Source organism: Pantherophis guttatus, chromosome 1, assembly GCF_059756535.1.
Source record: "Pantherophis guttatus breed Tessera chromosome 1, ASM5975653v1, whole genome shotgun sequence".
In the NCBI taxonomy this organism is placed as follows: Eukaryota; Metazoa; Chordata; class Lepidosauria; order Squamata; family Colubridae; genus Pantherophis; species Pantherophis guttatus.
The window spans coordinates 94,276,729-94,299,131 of NC_142063.1; the positions used below are offsets into that span (position 1 = coordinate 94,276,729).

The 22,403-nt window shown below is 36.3% G+C and overlaps 1 protein-coding gene across 6 annotated transcripts in view; it reads left to right on the forward strand.

The window, feature by feature from the left end:
- Window positions 1-22,403, forward strand: part of KIAA1549L (KIAA1549 like) — a 191,876-nt gene that overhangs the window by 79,543 nt on the left and 89,930 nt on the right. For 2 of the 6 annotated variants that reach the window (XM_087878307.1, XM_060687669.2), the window contains exons 2-9: window positions 2,102-2,428; window positions 5,234-5,818; window positions 7,778-7,890; window positions 9,015-9,234; window positions 10,988-11,121; window positions 14,173-14,335; window positions 18,097-18,156; window positions 21,187-21,338. In XM_087878307.1, the coding sequence (XP_087734433.1) occupies window positions 2,102-2,428; window positions 5,234-5,818; window positions 7,778-7,890; window positions 9,015-9,234; window positions 10,988-11,121; window positions 14,173-14,335; window positions 18,097-18,156; window positions 21,187-21,338 (1,754 nt within the window). Of the gene's footprint in view, window positions 1-2,101; window positions 5,819-7,777; window positions 7,891-9,014; window positions 9,235-10,987; window positions 11,122-14,172; window positions 14,336-18,096; window positions 18,157-21,186; window positions 21,339-22,403 lie in introns of all 6 variants that reach the window. The other 4 variants (XM_087878297.1, XM_087878301.1, XM_060687668.2 and 1 more) reach the window with 3 other exon arrangements.

The following is a 22,403-nucleotide window of genomic DNA, read 5'->3' on the forward strand; positions in this document are numbered from 1 at the left end:
ATATTTCTGCAAATTCCATTATCTTCGCTAATCTAGTTAGCTATCTTTTAAACTATCTGTTGAACAAGAAATATGGTTTCTATTAATTCACTTGAGTCATCTATTGAAACGTGTACTTTCCATGCAAAGTTTTGATTACATTGGCAACATTTTGCATTACTGTCTATTCTGTATTTCTCCACTTATTTCTGTACTTCAATTTTGTTAAAAAAATTCCCAGTTTGTTTCAATATTTTGTACTTGGGCCATGCCGCTTCCTGCTACATCCCCTTTTATTTTCTTCCTTGTTGCAGAAATACTATGGTGTAGGTAATATACCGCATTGATGATGTAACATAACACCTGAGATAAGGTGGTAGCTGTATTGGATGATATTTAATAGGAAACCAACACCACACACACACACACACACACACACACACACACACACACACACATATATCACAGTTTTTAAATATTTCTGAAAAATTGAATTAACGTCATATCAACTATATTATGATTAGCTTTGTTGATCTTCGTATTAAAAAATGATTTGTGCAGGTATGAGTACAATTTTGTCTAACCATTGCTGATATACGGTAAAGTACAATTTACTTATTGTAATTGAAAATGACTGCCCCAGTTTTGCATTTTTGTGTTCGTGTGAGTATGCATGTATCTTTCTATGTACATATGTATATACATGCCCTTACATATCTACATATACAAAGAATTATTGGAACATTTTAACCTTTATTTTCCTTTCTCTCGTTTTGTTTCCTATATTTTCTTGCTTTCTTTTCCTGGATGTAATTATATACATAATTACTGCTGGCAAGGTAACACCTACAGCTGCTCTGTGAAGGAACCCAGCCAAGGCTGACAATATTCCTATGCAGCATTGATTGCCAAGTCACCAATATATACTTGTCAGCATTTCTTTCATTTGTTGGCTTCTGATTCCAACTTTCTTAATATGTTGGCATACTGTAGTTGATAACAACATTGGGAATTTTTCAAGTGCAGCCTGGTCAAGTCTTTGTAGTTTATGTAACTGATAACAGGGTTGGCAGTCATAGGCCTTTTAGGCATGTTAACTGCACTTATATTCACCTGTAATTTATCCTCGCTATCATACATTTTACCTTTTTGTACATTTACCAGTATCAATGAAACTGTTGCCCAGAACTTTATTATTATTATTTATCCCAGGAACTTTCTCTAATCTATGAGGAGAATCTGTTTTCCCTGAGGAATAGGACTATTTACCATATCATTTTATCTACCTCTTGCGGATATTCTTTGAGCCTCTTGTTTCCAACTTGTTGTGGCCCGTCAGCTGCCAGCTAGCTGCAGAGTCAGACGAGGAGGAGGTGGAGGGAGAGCCTGGGCCAGCTTTGGAGCCTTTGGAAGGCTCTGATAAGAAAACAGCATCAGAGACAGAGGCAGAGCCGAGGCCTTCTGTCCTCCCCCAGGTGGAGAAACATCTGTCTTCGGGGCCTAAGCTGAGTGAGGGGGAGTAACATATGGGGCCCATCCTAGATGCACTTATGCCCAGAGAGGAAAAGAGAGGAGAGCAAAAGAAAACAATAAGCTGGCATTCAGGAAGAGGCAGACACAGACGACAGGCAGCCCTTCCGTGGCTGGGAAATAAATAAGGGGGGGGTTGGGAGTCTGGGTGGTTGTCACAGACATCCATTCGTTTCTAGTATACAGCAAGCAATTTGGATTTCTTGGCTAAACTTAGGTGTGTTGGGACTAATTATGTTTGATTTTTTGTTTATCTATGTAAATAAAAGACTGTTACTGCCCTGTTATAAAAATGGGCTTGTTTTACTCATGAGTAAATGTCTTATCACTATGTACTTGCTAAGGCTGGGTCAGAACACAACTATGTTCTATTTGTGACATGACTAGATGCTGATGAATCCAGGAAACTGGATTTTTATGCCAGTATAATCCATCCTTGACCAGTCTGTGCTCCCATGTGATCTCAAATTAACTGTTCTATCTGAAAGAGAGCTGGAGATGGGTGCAATCCCGTTCTAAAGAAATTCAAATGAATGTGTTCTGTTTTAATAGAAGTTTGATAGGTTTTCATTACAAATGTATTATCTTTCAGGTGCTGAGCAACAACGGATAAATGTTGCTCCCTCTTCAGAACCTTTTACTAACTGGAGAGCTGTATTATCACCAACATGGCCTTCTAAAGAACTTGAGTCTTCCTCAGTGGGTGATATTTCAATGAGGCAAGCCTTGGAGAATGCTAATTTGCTTCAGATAATAAAAAGTACATTAGCAGGAACTCGAACCAGAACTATGGACCAAACTAGGCTTTTACCAACTCTCTATCAAGGCAGTGGCAACAGTGCATCGCAGGAACCTTCTGAGGTATCAACTGAATCACCAACGAAGCCTCAGGAAGCTGATGAAATGACTATTGTATCAGGTTTGCCTCAAATTAGTGTGCCCCCTGCATTGTCTACATCATCATCAGTGACACATCCAGCTACTACTTTGTCATTTCAGATAATTCCATGTACAACATCTTCCATTTCAAGTGAAATCAAATTAAGATCAAACATATTTCCAAACTTTCCATTATCATCCCCTTTGTCTTTGATAAAGGATACACCTATCATTGTTGTTTCCAAGTCGTCTGTGTCATCTACCAAAATGCCCTCGTCCATAAATGTGAAACATTTACTCAGCACAAACACAGCTAAATCTAACTCAAATAAAAAATCAGGTAATTCACTGAGCACAACAAAATATGTGTTATCCAGAAAGGTTGGCAATGAATCTTGGGTCGCTACCTCCTCCTCTAGTTATAATTTTGAATTGATTAATAAGCATCCCATAGAAAAAGCCAAGATATATATATATCCAAGAGATAGGAAATGGCATCCATTTGCTTTCCGTGCATTAATACCCAGTGAGGTTTTTGATGTACTACCTACTCAGAAAGCTGCACTGAGTTTTAGAAAAAATAATTCTTTTTCTGAATTAATTCATAAAGCATCTTTTGCCCCACCATTCACAAGTAAAGCAATGGATATCACATCATCTCTGAAAAAAAGCAGCATGTTTGTAACCACATCATACCCAATTCTTAAAAGCAGGAAAACAATTCCATGGATTTTTGCATCAGCTCTACATACCTCAGGTGCTCTGTCTTCATTATCAGAAACCATTACTGGTCTGTCCTCTATGATAATATCAAAATCTACAGGAGAAAGAGCATTAATATCTCCTGAAAGTCAAAGGCTTTCTCATTTGACTAATACGTCTTCCTCAACAGTGCAAACTGTAGTTAATTCAGAAACAATAAAAGATAATGCAATAGTTCAAATACCAACATTGGCAACTATTCCCACCTCCTATTCAACAGATGAGATTCCTTCCTTAATTATGAGGACTAATTGGCCATCCTACATTGCAGCTCATTCTACTGTTTCAACCTCAAATCCTAACTTTGTTTTAGAGACTAACTTAACAAATTCTCCCATCACAGAATTAACCTGGGTTTTTAAAAAAGATACTCCTGATAGAAATTATGAAGCTACTATATGGCCTCCTAATTTTTCTGTGGAGAAATTATTGCAACAACAGTCTTTCACAAAGGATTCTACAGTGTTCACAGTTCTTGGTGCAAATAATATCCCTCCATACTGGTTTTGGGAGACACCGTCCACAAAGTTTCCTTTAACAATTCCGGTCAGCAGACAAGCACCTTGGCAAGAAATGCTTCCGAATGTTTTTTCACAAGAAAGAACAACCTTTACAACTTTTCCAGTTTCTTTGCCAACTTCTTTTAGAGAGCTTCTGAAACCTCGTTCTACTGTCACATCTATAACTCCAGTTAATGATTCTATGAAGCTAAAGCCAATAGAATCTAAAAAACAAAACCCAAATCTTAGTTTAACAAAAGAAGAGAAAAATTCAGTAGTATTCACAACTTTAGGCTCACATTCAAAACATTTATCTCAGCCACTTTTAAATAATTCTGCTGATGAACATTCACATATGGCTGACACAACTTACAAAACTGCTGTGACAACTTCAGACGTGTATGATTTGGTCTCAGTTATTTCATCAGACGATCATTTGAGAACCCCAGCAACATTTCCCAAGGGCCTTACTGATGCCACTTCAGAAAGCAAGTTAGATATGTTAAATAAAGCTTTAGTTCCTCACTGGGGCAATAGAGATAGGCAGTCCACTTCTGATGGCAGTGCGTCTTCAGGAAAGAAGACAACCCAGATATTCCTAACCACAAAAGATATTGCAAGTCACACAGCTTTAGAAAGAATATATTCAAAGATTCCTGTCTGGAAACAATCAACAAGTTATGTAAAGAACAAACCTTCCAGTTCTTCAGTAGCACCCATTAATATAACTGTAACATCTGCTTGGCAAGTTTCAATTGTACCTTTCACTAAAATGAAGTCTAAAAGTTTCTCGGAATTTAACATACCGTTATCTTCCATAGAAACATCATATTCACCTTCTTTTCAAAACCAAAGTACCTTGTCACAGATCACAGAAATGCCATTATTACAATCAAAACGAAAAATATATGCATCTCAAAGTTTTCTGGAAAATTTCACAGTTGGGAATACTAATTTCATTTCAGGTTATCAAAAGCAGTCCTATTCTACATCTAAAGATTTCACAGCTACTAACACTCAAACATCTAATCTGGATACATTTTCTACAACTTTGTCAACTCATTCTCATTCATGGCTGTCTACTGACAAATTGCACATGACACCCGAACCTCAGACAAGTAACTCTGAAAAGTTGTTTGCCTCAACAAACAGGTTTTACACCTCACTTCCATTTTCAGCGGCTTCTCAGTTCATTACTAAATTAACTCTTCCAGTAAATAATGAAGTTAGTACAATTAGTAATAAAAAAGCTCCCCCTAAATCAATTGTAAGCTCAGTGCCAACATTAAATGTTACTGAAGAATATTCGATCGTAAGAAAAACAACAGACTTTGTAAATAACTTTAATTCAAAAACACATAATCAATTGAGCCAACCATCTACAGCATTAACTACTAGAATGTTGCATACAAATAATAAAAATAATGCCCAAGGTACAGTTAAAATACATAATGAGATCACCACAATCACTCCATTGCAAACACATACCACTTTTGCAGCTATCATAACTTCTACCCATGCATCACAAACGCAACTAACTTCTTTGTTGCCAACAACCAACTTTACTCATTCTGTCATTACAGTGTTACCGTCTGTGTCTCCTGGTGTATTATCATCTCTAGCAACTTCAGAAGCAACACCAGTTACAGGAAAATCAGCTCCAACATCACCAATGCTGACTTCATCCTTGTTCTCACTGAGCACTGACAATTCACCATCTGTGATGGCATTAAGCACGTTAAAGTCAACATTAGCAAAAAATAACACTGTCACAAAAATGGCACCAACTTTAAGCCCAGTAGTAATACATGCAAATTTTCCAGTTGTATCAAGGGATGGTTCTATAATACCTGAATATATCACTAGTTCATCCCCAATTGAGAAATTTAGTACAGCTTCAGTGCCCACAACACATGCACCAAGACAAACTGAAACATTACTTGACACCAAGAAATCCACAAGCCCAGACATCAGTAAAACATCAACTGCATACCCATTAACAATGACAGCAGCTTTGACATCTATTACAGCATCAGCGAAAACATCTAGACTTCTCCCTACATCTGCTGAAAATGCTTCTGTTGCTGCTACTGAATCAGCTTTTGTTAATGTGACAACAGTTCTCCCTCTGGAATGCCAGCTGTCCAGAAACCTGCTTGTTAAGACAGGTATGAATATGTGTACATTTGGATGCTAGATATTGATTTTGATTATGAAAGTATAATAATTAATTTCAGGGTTTTTTTAAAATTAGCATAGTAACTGAAAAGGATAGCTAGGTGGATAGATAGTATTTTTTAAATCTTTTTTTTTACACAGCCTAGCTCAAAGTTCTTATAGCACAGTTCTAAAACTAGTGGTGCTTCCATTAATGCTGAATGGCTGAAAAGTCTGCTTAATCTCAAGGCCAAGAATTATCTAGTACAGTGGCCCCCAACCTTTTGGGCACCAGGGACTGGTTCCTTGGAGAGAGTTTTTTCCATGGACCAGAGGAGTCGTCATTTCACGGGCTGCCAGCATCCCATGGATGGGGCATTGCTTGTTTGCACGCACCAGTTTCTGGTATGCTGCGGACTAGTGCTAGTCCGTGAACTGGGGGTTGGGGACTTCTGATCCAGTAGATTGAGAATCTTGGTGTATTACATAGATGGGCACTATTTGATGGTTAAGGGACAAAGTTTGACACCAAGGATTTCAGATAGGGTAAATCCATATTATACACATTGGAAGGGCTAGGTTTGGGGAGATCTTTTTCTAATCCTGATATTCTTGTTATAAAGATTTCCTTACAATTTTCTTTACTTTCTCACCTCGAAATAGCAGGAAACTCCTTTCAGGTTTTAGCAGTTTTGCACTCCACATGATGCCGCATGTTTCCCAATTGTATAAGATAGAAAGGGAACTGTCCAGCAAAGATTTTACAAACATACATGGGATAATGTGCTGGTTTGTTCATCAAACTTAAGACCTTTATAGCTGATGTTACTTCCTCATTCCAACCATCAACTTTCTTTTAGCTGACACTAGACTTGGAATCATATTGATAAGGATTCAAAGACACAGGTCTTTAATAAGTAAGGTATTACAAGAATTATAGAAGCAGTTAAGAATGGGTTTCAGCAATTGCTCAGTATAAAATATAAACCCTATTGTTAATAAATTCAATATTTATTATTTCCCCACCCATGTATTGCTGGTGGCTTGAGATCTCCTTCTTCAAGGAGCAGTTTTCATCTGTCCTCTTAACTTTACTCTGTTTGGTTCTGATCTTGCCAGAAGTTTTATACCTTCCTAATGTATAAGCTTATTAGGAAGATCCTAATTTGAACTGTATGAGAAGCATGCCTTCCCATGATTATGGGTAGGATTTGGGAATTGGGAACATTGTGTTTCTAGATGGGAAATTGTGTCTTTGATTCTAGGCTTCTGTTTGAACATACTATTACCTCTGTTCCTGTGGATAATCTATGCCTGGAGATAAAGGATGGGACCAGCTAGGGAACATTGATTTCCTGAACCTCCGGATTCCACAAATGGCATTTTCTAAGGTGCTGGCAATATCAAGATCTGCTTAATTCCCCTGTATTGTCCTCTTCTTCCTCCAAGGCAGTCTTTCTCAAGCTGGCTCCTAGATTTCTGAGAGTTGCAGTACATTTGGGGAGTTCCAGGATAGGAGAGGTTGTTCTGAGGTCACACCACCAGATATGCTATTCATGAGAGCATTTGATGAAATGGATCCAGAACAATTACAAAATTGGAATCACGTATAAAAGCCAATTTTATTAAAGGGCCAAAATAAGGAGAGTAACAAATTAGGAAACTTCATGAGAAGCTGCAGACTCTTCTAGGGCAGAAATATTGCTCTAAGAAACGTTTTATCAATAAGGATTTCTAATTATTTAATTATGATTATGATGACATTGTTGGCTTAGAAGATTAACAATTAATGATCTTTGATTGTAAATAATAATTTTTACTTGAGTTCAAGTTTTCAGTACTGAATGTAAATTCCCTTGCAGAATTCAGTTTGTTTGTAAACTATATGGCCAGGCCTTGTGATTTGGAAAAAAATATAGAGAAAGTGAACGAAGGATACTTGTAAATAAATACGCATCTTTACATTCTAGTATTGTTTCTGAATACAAGAAGACTGCTGCTGAGTGGCTCCTTGAAACAAAATGTCACTAAAGGTCTCACCCTGGCATTGCGTCAAGCTTTCAATCAAAATGTCAATGCACAAGTAAGCAAGTTTGGTGTCTGTTTTATAATCAGATTAAGGACACAAGCTAAGGGTTCTTTTTAACATCTTTGTGAAAATGTATAGAATTGGCAGAATTGTTGCGAATTACAAATATGAAAGCAAACTATTTTTATTTACCAGTTTCTTTTAGAATATATTTCCTTGATTTTAGGCAGAACAGAGAAGGAGCTTTGATCATTAAGATTGAAAAGTCTGGGCATTTTGCAACGAGGAATCTCCGATTGAAAATGCAGTGTCCGGAATGGAACATGCAACTCATTCCAGTGGAATGGGACTTCTATTATTCACTTTTAAGAAGAGATTGGACTGTTATTTGTCTGAAATGGTGTAGGGTCTCCTGCTTGAACATGGAGTTGGACTAGAAAACCTCCAAGGTTCCTTCTAACTCTATTATTCAGTTAAGGTCAGTTAATTTGTAGGAGAGCCAATAGATCTATCTGAAAAAAGGAAACAGCATACCAAATTTACTTCCAGAATATTTAAGGAGATACAATAGAGAGCGAGCTATTACTGTTATTAAGCTGTTCTCTGGTTTGCATAATATTTTGGTTTTTACAACTTTAGTATCCTTTCCATTGCTGTTTTTCCTTTATTCCAAAAGAATAATGGTCTGTATGGATTTGTAAAATGCATAGTTAGTATTCCATTCCAATGTTCCAGTGTCATGTAAGGCAAGCTCTTAATTGATATTTGCATATAGTATAACATAGAACCAAGAAACTTACCATATGTATTTTGTTATAACAACTTGCATTTTTCCAAGACACTGTAACTGTAGAGTTTAGTAAAGTAATATAAGACTAATGAATACTAAATTAATCAACAAAGAGAATAATCCATTTGAAGTAAGTCAGGTCACCTAAGGCCAAGTGCTTTTCACTTTATGCTCATTCTTCAGTGAGTCTGTTAATCTAACAAAACATTTTTAATTATTTATAATTTTATTGAAAGGGCAATTTTGTCTTGATCATTTCTTTGAGATTAACAGTTTAATCTTTTTAGTTCCTTGAACAGAAGAGTCATACAGTTCTCTTAGTGATCTGAATCAAAACTCCTTAATTGTGAGGAATATGAAATGCATATTTATCTTTTTTATTTTTCAGATAGAAATTCTGGAGCAATCAAACAATGTGACAATTGGTTACTATGTTACTCAGGACAGACTCGTTTTCATACCTGCTGTGGTTATTGAAATGCTAATTGCTTATGGTGTTACTAATGCCACTTTAGATATTAGGAAACATGTGCCAAATCTTCATTCTGTTGCTGTCTTAGCCTTACCATGGAACCCATTGCCAGCTTATCATTTTCAGCTGAAAACAGGTAAATTTTCTCTAATGTACAGTCTCAGAGGTAATAGGGTTATATCTGTTAGTACAGCTACAAATTTCAGTGTTAGAACAGGAAATAAAAAGGTCTTTGTACACCTAAGGTTCTTCTAAATTGGAGTGGGGAACTAAACTTGGTCCCAAAGACACTGTGCTCCAGTAATCAAAATGTATTAGAAGTGGGTATTCCTCCCTTCCCTGTTTAAGGCTTGTCCTTCTGTCAGATAGTATTTGAAAACAATTGGGTCAATCTGCCCCTTGAAAATTAAGAGAGTGGCATTTAATTAGATAAAATTAGCTATTTTAATTGTAACAATGATTTAGCTAATAGAATTGCTTCAATTTGTTTTAAACTACTAGGTCTGAAGCAACAAAGCACACTTTTTATATGTGTTACAACAACATTTGATTTTTGTTATTCCTTTAACTGTATCACACTATTTTCCTGCTCTTTAAAAAAGCTTTTAACACTCTTCAAAAAGGTTCACAGAATGGTTAACAAATACCACTATTAAAAGTGTCTTTTCTACATTTATCATCTAAAAACGTGACACAGAAAGCAAAAGAGTTAAAGAGGAAGGAGGGAAAAAATCCAAACAACAGTACTGATTGTATCTATCATAATTGGTTGGATTGGAATTGATTTACTTGAAATAGAAACATAATGCTTCATACTACTAGCGTTACTAAGCTAGTCCTCAGGTTACGACCACCATTGGGAGTGGAATTGCTATCGCTAAGAGATGTGGTTATAAAGTGTGATATTACATGACCACATCACATAGTGACAGCAATCCCAGGCAGCCCTGGTTGCCATTGTAACTTCAAGGCATACAAGTCATTAAGCAGGGAGAGGCAGGAGTCTCAGGTAAGGAGCGTGGAGGTGCTGTGGGGGATGGCTGGTACAGGTTGCATGCAAGTTGTGAGAGGGCTGGCATAGGCTGTGTGCAAGTCAGGGGAAGCTGAAGGAGAACTGGCAGAGGCTGTGGGCTGATGGGGAGTATTGCAGGGTGGACAAAAAGTGAGAGGAACTTGTGACCTTCTCTGCTGGCTTCCCCATTGACTTTGCTTGTGGAGAGCCAGCAGGGAAGTTTGCAAATAGTGATTATGTGACATAGCTTCCTGTGACTTTGTAATCACAAACTGGGCACCTGAGTACCTGGACCATGATCGTGTGATTGTGGGGGGTGCTGCTGTGGCCAGGATTTTGAGGACTGGCCATAAGTAACATTTATTCAGCACTGCCATAATTTCAGTCACTGAACAAATGGTTCTTAAGCAAGATATACTTGTACTATATATTTAATGATCCGTTTTAATGCCATAGTATGAAATCTTGTGCAGTGAATTTTGTTCCGTTTATTTAGAAGTAAGTTTTGAATTCAGTGGGCTTAATCCTGATTAGTGTGAATGTGGCTGACCTTGGAGCTGAGTATAGCTGGGAGAGCTCCATGAAATATCAGGCTAGGTAGGGCAGTAAAAATCATCCTAGAAGAAAGAAATGGCCAACCACTTTAGTACTGTTGCAAGAAGACTACCTGATCGTCATCAGGATAAAGTAATCCTAATAAAAAGGCTTTAATGGAAAATGGATGCCTTGGACATTTTTTCAGGGGACATATTACTTGGAAGCTTGACAGTAAGTTTGACTTGAAGAGACTTTGTTCTTCAAGATATGTGTAGAGTTGCAAGTTTTAACAAGGCAGAGAATATATATTCACTAAATGCAATGGCTCTTGTTCATCTAGAATTACAGTTTGTGGATGAATCAGACAACATACAGTCATGCAGATTTGTTCAGACAATGGAACAAAGATTGCAGAGGGCATTTCAAGATGCTGAGAGGAAGATCTTGAATACCACTAGCAAATTAAATGTTCAGGTAAAAATTCTAAACTTTATCAAATTATTACTACATAAAACAGATGAAGATTCTTTGCAGGTCTTATTTGTATCATATTGTTATCAGTATAATTGGAAGGCCAATATAAATATATTTTATTATTACCATTTATTAAGAGAAAATTCATGATTCATATGATGACACTTGTAATGTATTATTCATTTATTTTATTATCATCCATTTATCATTATTCATTTATTTAATAGGTTTATATCCTGCCCTCTTTTTTTTTTTTGTACAGGAGCTCAAAGCAGTATCCATAATGTTCTTTCTTCCTATTTTGGTCTGAGAGAGTATGAGCAGCCCAAAGTTACCCCAGTGAGATTTCATGACTGAGAGTGGACTAGACTTTAGGTCTCCCTATTCCTCGTCTAACACCTTAACCATTGCATATATGTATGGAATCTTACTTCCATGTTTATATAAACACATACAAGGGCAGCTATTCTTACAAAATTGTATTTGATTTCTATACATCTCTCACACTTTTCCGTTCAATATGCCACTTTCTTTGGAGCCAAGAGATCCACTGTTGGTGGATATCAAGGAATACTGTGTGGGTCTGCTCTGACAAGCAGAATTTGAGATTTTGAGCTGGACTTTGTATTAAAAAAAGATTCAGAAATGAGGAAATTTATTTATCCTCTCTGCAATTATTTATCTGCTAAGCAGATTGCATGAATGAGTGTTGATGATGGATTGGATGCCTGGTTTTTCTTGGTTTTCTTTTGTTCGTGTTTATTTTAGCCTCCCAGGGTTGTGTTCTACAAGATGGGTGGCTATATAAATATTTTAAAATAGAATAGAATAGAATTTTTTATTGGCCAAGTGTGATTGACACACAAGGAATTTGTCTTGGTGCATATGCTCTCAGTGTACATAAAAGAAAAGATACGTTCATCAAGAATCATAAGGTACAACACTTAATGATAGTCATAGGGTACAAATAAGCAATCAGGAAACAGTCAATATCAATATAAATTGTAAGGATACAAGCAACAAAGTTATAGTCATACAGTCATAAGTGGAAGGAGATGAATGAATGAATGAATGAGTTAGCTAGCTGTTGTAGGGCTCTCATGCACAGTAATTAGCAACGACAAGATTCATCTCAAACTGATCTGTCTATAAAATTACAAATAAAACATAAGGACCAAAATCCTGTTCAGTATCTGCAAAACCAATTGAATTGTGTTAACTGGCCAGTTCACAAAACAGAGGGCACTAATTAAAGTGAATACAGTCCGGTTCCACATTTAAAAGCAGTTAAACTGTATGAATAATGGATCTTAGCCCCTTATTTGTAGTTATTATTGAAATATTATTTAAGAATATAGTGCTAAAACTTACAGGCTGCATTTCTGAGATGCTGTAAAACTAAACCAGTTACTTTTATTTTGTGGATATTGGAATCTTTTCAAAGCTATAACTAACTAAAAGATATGTACCATCATAATTTAGTATGTGTTACTAAACGGAGCAATGGCAGAATTCAATAATCATTTCAAACATTTTTCCAAGTTTTACATTCAGTTAATTATATACTCACTTCCAGATATGGAGTCATATTTTATATACTGAGTGGTAAAAATCAAAATAAAGTTTGATAGGATCCTTTCTAGTTGACTAGTCATGCCAGAAATCTACAGGGACATGCCAAAGGAAAGAAGTGTCAAAAATTTGGCTTGATAAGCTTGACTGGCAGAAGTGAACTGTTTACTTTGTGTAGAAAGAGTATGAATCATATATAGTAATTGCTTTATGAAAAAAAATCTGAATTCAGAATAAGAAATAATTCATTTGGCATTTGAATAATTTTTATATGAACCAACTGATCTATATTATTATCGGTTTGAACTTTTAACACCTTTTAGTATCATATAAATATGTTCCTTATAAAATATAATTTAATGGTTCTTAGAGCAATATACCCTCAAAGCAGATAGAACAAAGAACAAGAAGCCAGCAATGAACAAGAGTGATAGGAGTGATTGGACCTGATACCTGTATATTCCCTCCCTTATGATATTTTTGTCCTTCATCAGTACAGAATCTTGTAATATCATCTTCCTATCATAGATGAGATCTTTATCTCATTGTATTAAATCTGTTTGAGTTTTCTTACATTTAGAATGTGCCTGTAAGCAAGAATTTGTTTGGTTCCTTCAATTCATGCATGATGCACAGCATATTTTTGGGGGCTCTTTTTAAACTAATAGAGACGAGGAAGAGTTATGTGTGCTCTTTTGCTTCTTCTTTGAGCATCAAGAAAGGATGGCAGTCTTGTCTGCCCCAGATGTTTGCTGCAGGTCTGTGCAATTAGACTTGCATAATATGCATTGAAAGCATGTGGTAAACTTTGTGGGCATAACATTACTCTGTTGAAAATGGCATTACCATGAAGACAAGACACATTTCCCATTTGAACTTCCTCCACTCCCTATTTGTTTTAATGGAAGAAACCTGAATGAAATATTGTCTCCCCTGTGCATGGAACATGCCATTTTTGCTTCTCCTGCTTGTTCCCTCTCCCATTTTCCCCCAATTCTAGTTTCCATAGTATAAAATTGGTTATAATTTGTATAGTTGATAGCCCTGCAGATTAGATGGGTGGGAAAAGCTATAAGAACAAATGAGATTTGAATGTTTTGAATGCTCAGCTCTTAAAATTTAAAAATGGAGCAGAATTAAACATAACAACAGAAATGTTACCATTTTCTTTCATATATACAGGCAAATGGCCCATCATTAAGGATACATCCAAATGGCCCATCATTATTGATATTAAAAATGTTCTTCCAAGATGAGTTTTTGTTTGTGAAATAGAAATATTCTTTTCTACTGCCTGTTGGGTTGGTTGGATTGTCTATCTAAAGAGTAAAAATACATGGGCGCATGTGTCTTTTACAGTAATAGCATGATTAACATTTACCCTTGATCTTTGCACTAATATAATAATACATGGAAAGAACAATAAATCAAAATGAATTTATCCACTCTCTCCCTATTGCAATTGTTTTATTTTTTCAGATCCTGAACACATCAAATGTGTCTCAGGCTGTCACTCTGTTTTATGTGGTGAGAAATGAAAGTACAGTCTTAAATGGCACAGTTTCAAGCAACCTTCTTAATCAGCTTTCAGCAGAATTGGTGGGATTCTATCTTACTTTCCCACCATTAACTATTGCTGAAGGTAAGTCTTCTTTATATTACTCCCTATTTTATTGTTCTATTTTTATTTTATTTAAAAAAAAGTTAAAATACAAATTCAAAAAACTTCAAAAGTTTATTTTTTAAAAAAAGAAGAAAACACAAACAAAACATTAAAATGCATTGGGAAAAAAACCTAACCTATATACACATATTATCCTCCCTAGTTGAATACAGATTAATATATTACAACAATATTAGTTTCTCACCCCTTGTGAAACAGCCCCCCCCAATTTTTAAACTACTAAATCTATTTGCAAGTTATTAGCCTGTCATCCATATACTATATTAATGACCAAATAGTTAACAACAACAACAGCAACAATAATAAAAAGGTAAAATTAAAGTTTCAAAACCCTCTCTTTGGAACTGTTATTGTAATCCAGGGATCCTGAACCTGTTGGGATCCGGGCCACCAGAATGATGGGCGAGCATGTAAAACTTCATTTGTTAATGCGTGGGAATTAGGTTGTGCACACTGCCACCCATCCGTGGAATCAAAAAGGGACCCCTGTTGTAATCAACTCGTAGAAAATTTACCAAGGCATCTATCTGAAGTTGGCCCAAAAGATAACAGTCATTCATCCTGGATCAAACATCCATGTTCTTCACATTGCCCTAATATTTGGTAATCATTCATATTAAATGAGATTTCAGGAGGTGATAACCCCTTGCCGGTCTTGGCTAATCCCATAAAGCTAAAGAGGGTAGGACTTCATTTGTCCCTCAAATAATAACAACAAATAGTAGAGTTGCAGGCTAGATTGTTAAAAAGGTATTCTGGGGAAAGAAGCAATTCATTTTCATATGCTGCCATGACATGGACATGGACAGAATCAAAAAGTCACTGTGAGTTTAGCTCAGGAACATATTTACTAATAACTGATAGGCTATTTGGAAATATTTAGTATTTAAGAACCATTGATTTAGTTTGCTTCAGATAACTAATTAGTTTACTTTGCCAACCATCTTTCCTTAAAAGGGAATATGGGGAAAACCTGTATTTAAAATGCATCTGAAAAGAAATACTGAAGGGACTTAATAAAATTAAGTAGTACCAGTTCCCCAGACTGGTTTCCAAAGTATGTTATCAGGTCATGAAATGATTACTCAGTAACTTTGCCGGCAACCAAATTTTTATAAACATTGAACAATAGATTTAAAAGACAATATGTATATTCTAATAAACTCTGAGTTGGATCCATTTCTGTTTATTTGTTGATGGAACAAAATTTTCTTACTCTTTCAACATTATATACACCAAGAAGGGTTTTATCTTAAACTTGGCACTGAGGAAGAATCTTCTTTTCATTATATTGCAGTCCCCTCCTGTTCTTTCACATAATTACTTTTTTTTTTGCTTTTTTGCTATGTTGTCTCATAAATCTGAAGAGCATACAAGGTTCATGATTTCTCTTCTGTAAATATCAATCTAGAAAGAGCTTATTAATTTGCTACTGCATAATTTTAATTTATTGGTAAAGGCACGGAGCATTTTCATACTGTCATTTCCCTTTAGGCTGTAAAATCTCCTTCATACATGATTTAAAAAGTCATAAATAGAATAAAATTGCTGCAATGAAATTTACGTTTGATAATTGATTGCTCAGAAAAATATGTTTCTTCTTACATGACATATGTGAATGTTGGCACATCAGTATACCTGTCTTTAAATTAAAATGCTGTTAATGTTGCATTAATGTATTAATGAATGAATTAGCATTTATTTTAGACATATTATCTGTATGGATATGTATTGTTACATACAATTATGGGTCTGTTGACTGTGCACATCAGCTTTAACCAATCCAGTTTGCCAAAACATGTGGGTAGTACCAATTTGGAAAATAGTTACTTATTGCATGTTGTTTGTGTATTATAATCTGCCCCCAATCTTGAAGGGCTCTTTGTGGTTTAGAGCAACCACAGAATAAATCATACCCCAAGGTAGATGCTCTCATTCAGTCAGTCAGGGATGAAAGCTCATCAAAGGAACAATACAATTTTAATTTCTTCATAGAATATTGACAAGCAGTGGGCTACATGAAGCTTCATACAGAGAGTTTTGAAACTGGAGCTGCTGCAGAGGAGGCCTGTTGCTTAGTCTAAATATTGTCCCCTTGTTTAGTGACTGCAATCCATTCCTTAAATCAAAAGAAAAATATTATTAAGCAAAATAGTTGCTAAGTGAACATACACCTCTGAGGGAGAGAGAGAAATGCTGTAAAGATCCCTGGTTGTTGCTGCCCCATTCAATATTGTCTCCCACAGTGACCTATGCCTGACATATTTCCTCCCCCCCCCCTTTCTTTTTGCCCCTCGCAGGGTATATAGAGATTGCTTAAGCAGACTGTTTCTTCCTGAAGCTGCTTTTCTGTGCAATATAGTGCTTCCCTAAGTTTGCTAACATTTCACAGTGAAGGTTTTGATAGTTATGCACACAAAATTTGGTCCTAAAGTTGTGCAAAGATCAGAAAATATATTTTTTAATCTACCTTTGTATTTGAGAACAGTTGTTAAATGAGGTAACCACTAAACAAAGAGTGGCTGTACCTCATATACCTTGCGAGGAGGGTGACTTTTAATAGACCTTCTCTAGGTGACCTGCCTGGAAGGGAGAATTCTGGTCTGTATGAGCATTCTTCTGACTAGTTTTATAATGACTTTTCAAGAGGTATTTACAAATCATGTGTGGAAAATAGGCAAGAATATCAAATTTGCCACCTTGAATTATATATAAAAAAGGTGGAATACTATATGGGAGAAATAAATAACTCTATTGTGAAAAGAATATATTCTGGAGTTTGAGTAAAATAACCTTGAACGTGTATACATAATTTGTAGTTGTCAATCTGGAATATTAAAACGACTAATGGGGTTCATGAAGGCACATGAAGTAGTACCTTGGGACCCCTTATTGCAATCTAGAAGGGGATCTTCAAATCTTGTTTTCACAAATCCTCAGCCATTGTTCTCCAGAGTACCCTCTTGTTCACTCATTTTCCAGAGAAGAGTGTTGTGGCAGTCCTGTTCCTTAAATAGTTTGACCTGGCAAGAAGAAGGCATACAATTAAGAAAGAAATACTTCTTTCAAAAGAAAGAATTTATTTAGGTTTTTGTTTTGTTTTTTTTGTATAGAATAACTCAGTGAGTGTTATTAGTAACCTAGAAGAAATTGGAAGGGAGAAAAAAAGAAGAAATGAACAATTGCTGTCTCGAGAGGTTGATTTTAATCACTATTAATTCAAGAACTAATTGCTCCCTCAGCTCCAGGAACTCTCACAACTTCATAGAGACAAGATCTCAATGAATGTACTATGGCAAATTTTACTAATCCTAACTTGTGCCTAAATTTATAGATGTAGCCCTGTTGCTTCTGGTTTGGGGAAATATACTTTCCCCCCTTCCTTGTTTTCAGTTGCTTTTGTGGGGCTTGATTTCCAAAGAACACCAACTCATATATTTTCTCCGGTGCACAATTTATAATGTAACCTATAAGACGTATTTGGAAAGTATAGATGATTTGTGTGATTTTCCTTTTGTATGTGAGCTTGACGATCTGATTCTGGAGTTTATTGAGACATTTAGTAATAAGGAATATTTGCGTGCAGGGATTCCTGGTAAGAAAACAAAACTGACATTTTGCAGAATAAATTTTTGGCACAGCACAAGAAAAAAAGACAATTTGGAAAATGTGAAACTAGTTGAGTGTTTTATTGCTTTGTTTCCTGTTTTATTTTAAAGCACTGGAATATCCAAATCTCGATACTTCAGAAACAACTAGAGATTACTGGGTGATTACAGGTAAAGAGTTTTTTTAAAAAAACAGAATTTTCCTAATGAGAGAACCTTGACATTGTGAGGTTGACATTGTTAAAATGAGTGCGATATCTGCCATTTTTTGGTGTCTTCGTAAAGTATTAAATAGTCTGAGACTTCTGCAAATTATTGCCTTATTCATTTACTGAATAAGTTTTGAAAAAAAAACTATGAATTTCATATCCAAAAATAATATGCCCAAGGTTTACAAGTTTCAGAACCTTAACAAAAATAACAAGGTATACAAAGTGTTGATTTATAAATACATATTGGCCATATATACATCTGGCTGTCTCATAGCAACATACTTAAACTGTTCCTCTCAGCATGCATATGAGAAGGGTTGATTTTCCCCTGCTAGCACTCCTTTTTCAACAATCTGCCCCCTACATACCAAACAACTCTACCAGTGAGATTAATTTCCTGAGAAAATCCATTTTGTCTAAGGGACACATTCTTGGAAAAATACAAGTGGGATTTTGTTTTTGCTAAATCCGAGAACACAGTAGTTAAGAAAACATGAACATTCTCAGTATGGATGGTTAACTATGCAAGTTGCATATTTTCTCTGCTTAAGAAAGTAAGAATATGGAACAATATTTTTTTCTGTAATGCAATTGTGCTTCGGCACAATTCATTCATGTTGCAGTTTTGTGGAGAAATGTGGAACTTTCTAAATCTGCAGGTTTTGTACAGCTGTGCTTTGGTTTAAATTACTTCCACAGAGAACATTTATCTCCTGAATTGAAACAAATACTTTGTTATGTAGTTGATTACTTCCAATTTGTTTGGGCTGCAACATAAGTAGAAACCAGTCATTTCTTGGAGAGTCAAATATTTCTTGTGTTTCTGTGATTCCCAGTGTAAATCTAATGGAACCCCTGTTCTCCATTTCTCAATAAATAAGCTACAACTCTGTTTCTCTGGTCTTTTAGAGTTTTTTTTTTCTCTTTTGGCACTTTCAAGTGTTGTGTGGTTTTTTTTTTAATGTACAATATTCAATATAGCATAGAAAATGTACATGTGTGCAGGTACTGTTTTTTATTTGATGTCCTGGTACCTGGAGGCCATGCGGATCTGAATGGGGAGGAACAGGCTCAGACTCAACCCCTCCAAGACCGAGTGGCTGTGGCTCCCGGTGTCCCAATATAGTCGGCTGATGCCATCGCTGACTATTGGGGGTGAGTCTTTGGCCCCCACGGAGAGGGTCCGCAACTTGGGCATCCTCCTGGATGCACGGCTGTCCTTGGAAGAACATCTGACGGCTGTGGCCAGGGGGGCCTTTTTTCAGGTTCGCCTGATTCGCCAATTGCGTCCCTTTCTGGATCGGGACTCCTTGCGCACGGTCACTCACGCTCTCGTCACTTCCCGCCTGGACTACTGTAACGCTCTCTACATGGGGCTCCCCTTGAAGAGCACCCGGAGGCTCCAACTGGTGCAGAATGCGGCCGCGCAGGTGATTGTGGGGGCGACGTGGCGCTCCCATGTAACACCTATCCTGCGTGAGTTGCACTGGCTTCCAGTGGTCTTCCGGGTGTGATTCAAGGTGTTGGTTAACATCTTTAGAGCGCTCCATGGCTTAGGACCTGGATACCTATGAGACCGCCTTCTGCTACCAATAACCTCCCACCGGCCAGTACGCTCCCACAGAGAGGGTCTCCTCCGGGTGTCGTCGGTCAGGCAATGTCGACTGGTGACCCGCAGGGGGAGAGCCTTCTCTGTGGGGGCACCTGCCCTCTGGAACGAATTGCCCCCAGAGATTCGGAGGATCCCGGACCTACGCACCTTCCGCTGTGCCCTCAAGACCCTTTTGTTCCAACAAGCCGGGCTGGCCTAATTCTAATTCTTTTTATCTTTTAATCTTTAATTTTTAATTTTTAATTCTTGAGGTTCAAAAAATGGGTTTTTAATTAGTTATGAGCCATAAGGTTTAATATATATTTTAAATTGTTATTAAATTTTCTATTTGTGTGTTCTTATTCTGGCTGTATACCGCCCTGAGTCCTTCGGGAGAAGGGCGGTATATAAATTCAAATAAATAAACATATAAATAAATAATAAATTATTTCACGGTGACCTTTAACAATTGTGATTACCCATGAGAACATTTTGTCCATATTTTTATGATCATTTTTAACATGGCAATTCATTTTTTTTAAAATTGTAATTGTCATCTGTTCATAATTTATAAGGGCGGTCGCCACATGGGAATCAATATTTAAAACATATATTTAACAATAATCAAAGTAAAACGATGCTAATAAAACAACTATTTAACCCTTTAGAGCACAAGTGAAAAAGTATTGTATATAAGCTTCTAATTGTCAGTCCTGGAAGCCATCTTTTACTTTGGATCTTCAGGGCTGCCACATTTAGTGCTGTGGGAAACTGGGAGGGGGGATTGTATGGAGTTGGGGAGATATCTAGCCATAATAACATTCTTTTCTCTGAGAGTCAAGGACATCCTGCCCTGCACCTGGAGTAGTGTGACTGGGAAGCATCTCCAGTTGGGACGGTGCATTGATTGGACCATGTGATGGACATGTGACTTGGACTTTCTTTTGGGTGGGAAAAACCTGGAAGCTTTCAGATTTGGGTTTTCCCAGATGTGCCAATATGACATCTCTAATAAAATGGAACGTTTGAGGAACTTCTAGCCTCAGAGTCTTCTTTCGTTGGGGGTGTTACTTGGAACCCTGACAATAATAATAAGAACAGCTATAAAATGGTAGAAGCTAATGTCCACAATAGGATTTGTGGAATGTGCTTCCAAGCCATTTTTCAATAAAAACATTTTACAAATATGTTGTAGGATTAAGATATATTTTAACAACCAATTAAAGGTCACACAGTACTTGTACACATGTACAGGCCCTATGCTGGATTGAATATTGTACATAAAAAAACAGACACACAACACTTGAAAGTGTTGAAAGAAAAACATTTTTTTAAGCGTATATGTTTATATATCTTTAACTCACTGCTGCAGTATGTATTTTCCTTCTATTTTTGTAGTTTTACTGGGAGTTGACATTACATTGCTGGGGGTGAATAACCAAAGTTTTGCAAGACTCATGGAGCAACGTTTGGCACCACTGTTCATGATGTCTCAACAACAAGAAAGACGATTTAAACGAGCCACTACTATTGGCAGCTTTACTGTGCAGGTAGAGAAAAGAACTAAAGACAATTCTTAAGTGTCTCCCTCTTTTGCAGTATTTTGGGAGGTATCAACCAGAAACTTCATATTGTAGTGAAGATTAAGGTTTTTCTGTTCATTTTTATTATAAATTTTGGTAGGTTAAAATTAGAACAACTCACAGTTGTTGTTTTTTCTTCATCTCTTTGTTTGAAAATGAGACATGTGAAACTATTTCAGGATATATATATATATATATATATATATATATATATATATGTAAGGGTTTTTTTTGCGAAGTTGAAACCAGCCTAAAGAAACTCAGTGCTGACGATGCTGATAAAGTCAGGCATGACGTCACCAACATTCTATGTACTAGTAAACCACCTAAAAGCAACTTATCAAAAGAAGAACAAAAAGCACTGCAAGTTTTAAAAAACGATAATAGCATAATGATATTACCAGCAGATAAAGGCAATGCAACAGTAGTAATGAACACAGTGGACTATAAAAAGAAACTGTCTGACTTACTTCAAGACGCCACATATAATCCCATAAACACAGACCCAACAACATATCTAGAAAAAACCACGAAGATAAAGATAAAATCAAGTACTATAAGTAAAGAAATCCAACAAAAAATTATTCCCAGAGAAAAATCATCAAAATGCCCAAAACTGTATGGCCTCCCAAAAATACACAAAGATGGAATACCTCTCAGACCCATAGTAAGTTCCATAGGCTCACCTTTACAAAATCTAGCCAGATATTTAGCAAAACATCTTCAACCTTACGCAGAATCTGCTGCTTCATATGTACAGAACTCATACCATTTCATACAAATAATAAAAAAGCAACACATAAAAGAAAGTGACCTTCTTGTAAGCTTTGATGTTGTATCACTATTCACACAAATACCTGTCAAAGAAGCCCTGTCATCAATTAAAAACAAATATCAACTACCAAAACATATCACAAACTTAACAGAACATTGTTTATCCAATACATATTTCATACACAGAGGACAGAGATATAAACAAGTAGAAGGTGCACCAATGGGATCACCATTATCACCAGTCATCGCTAATCTTTT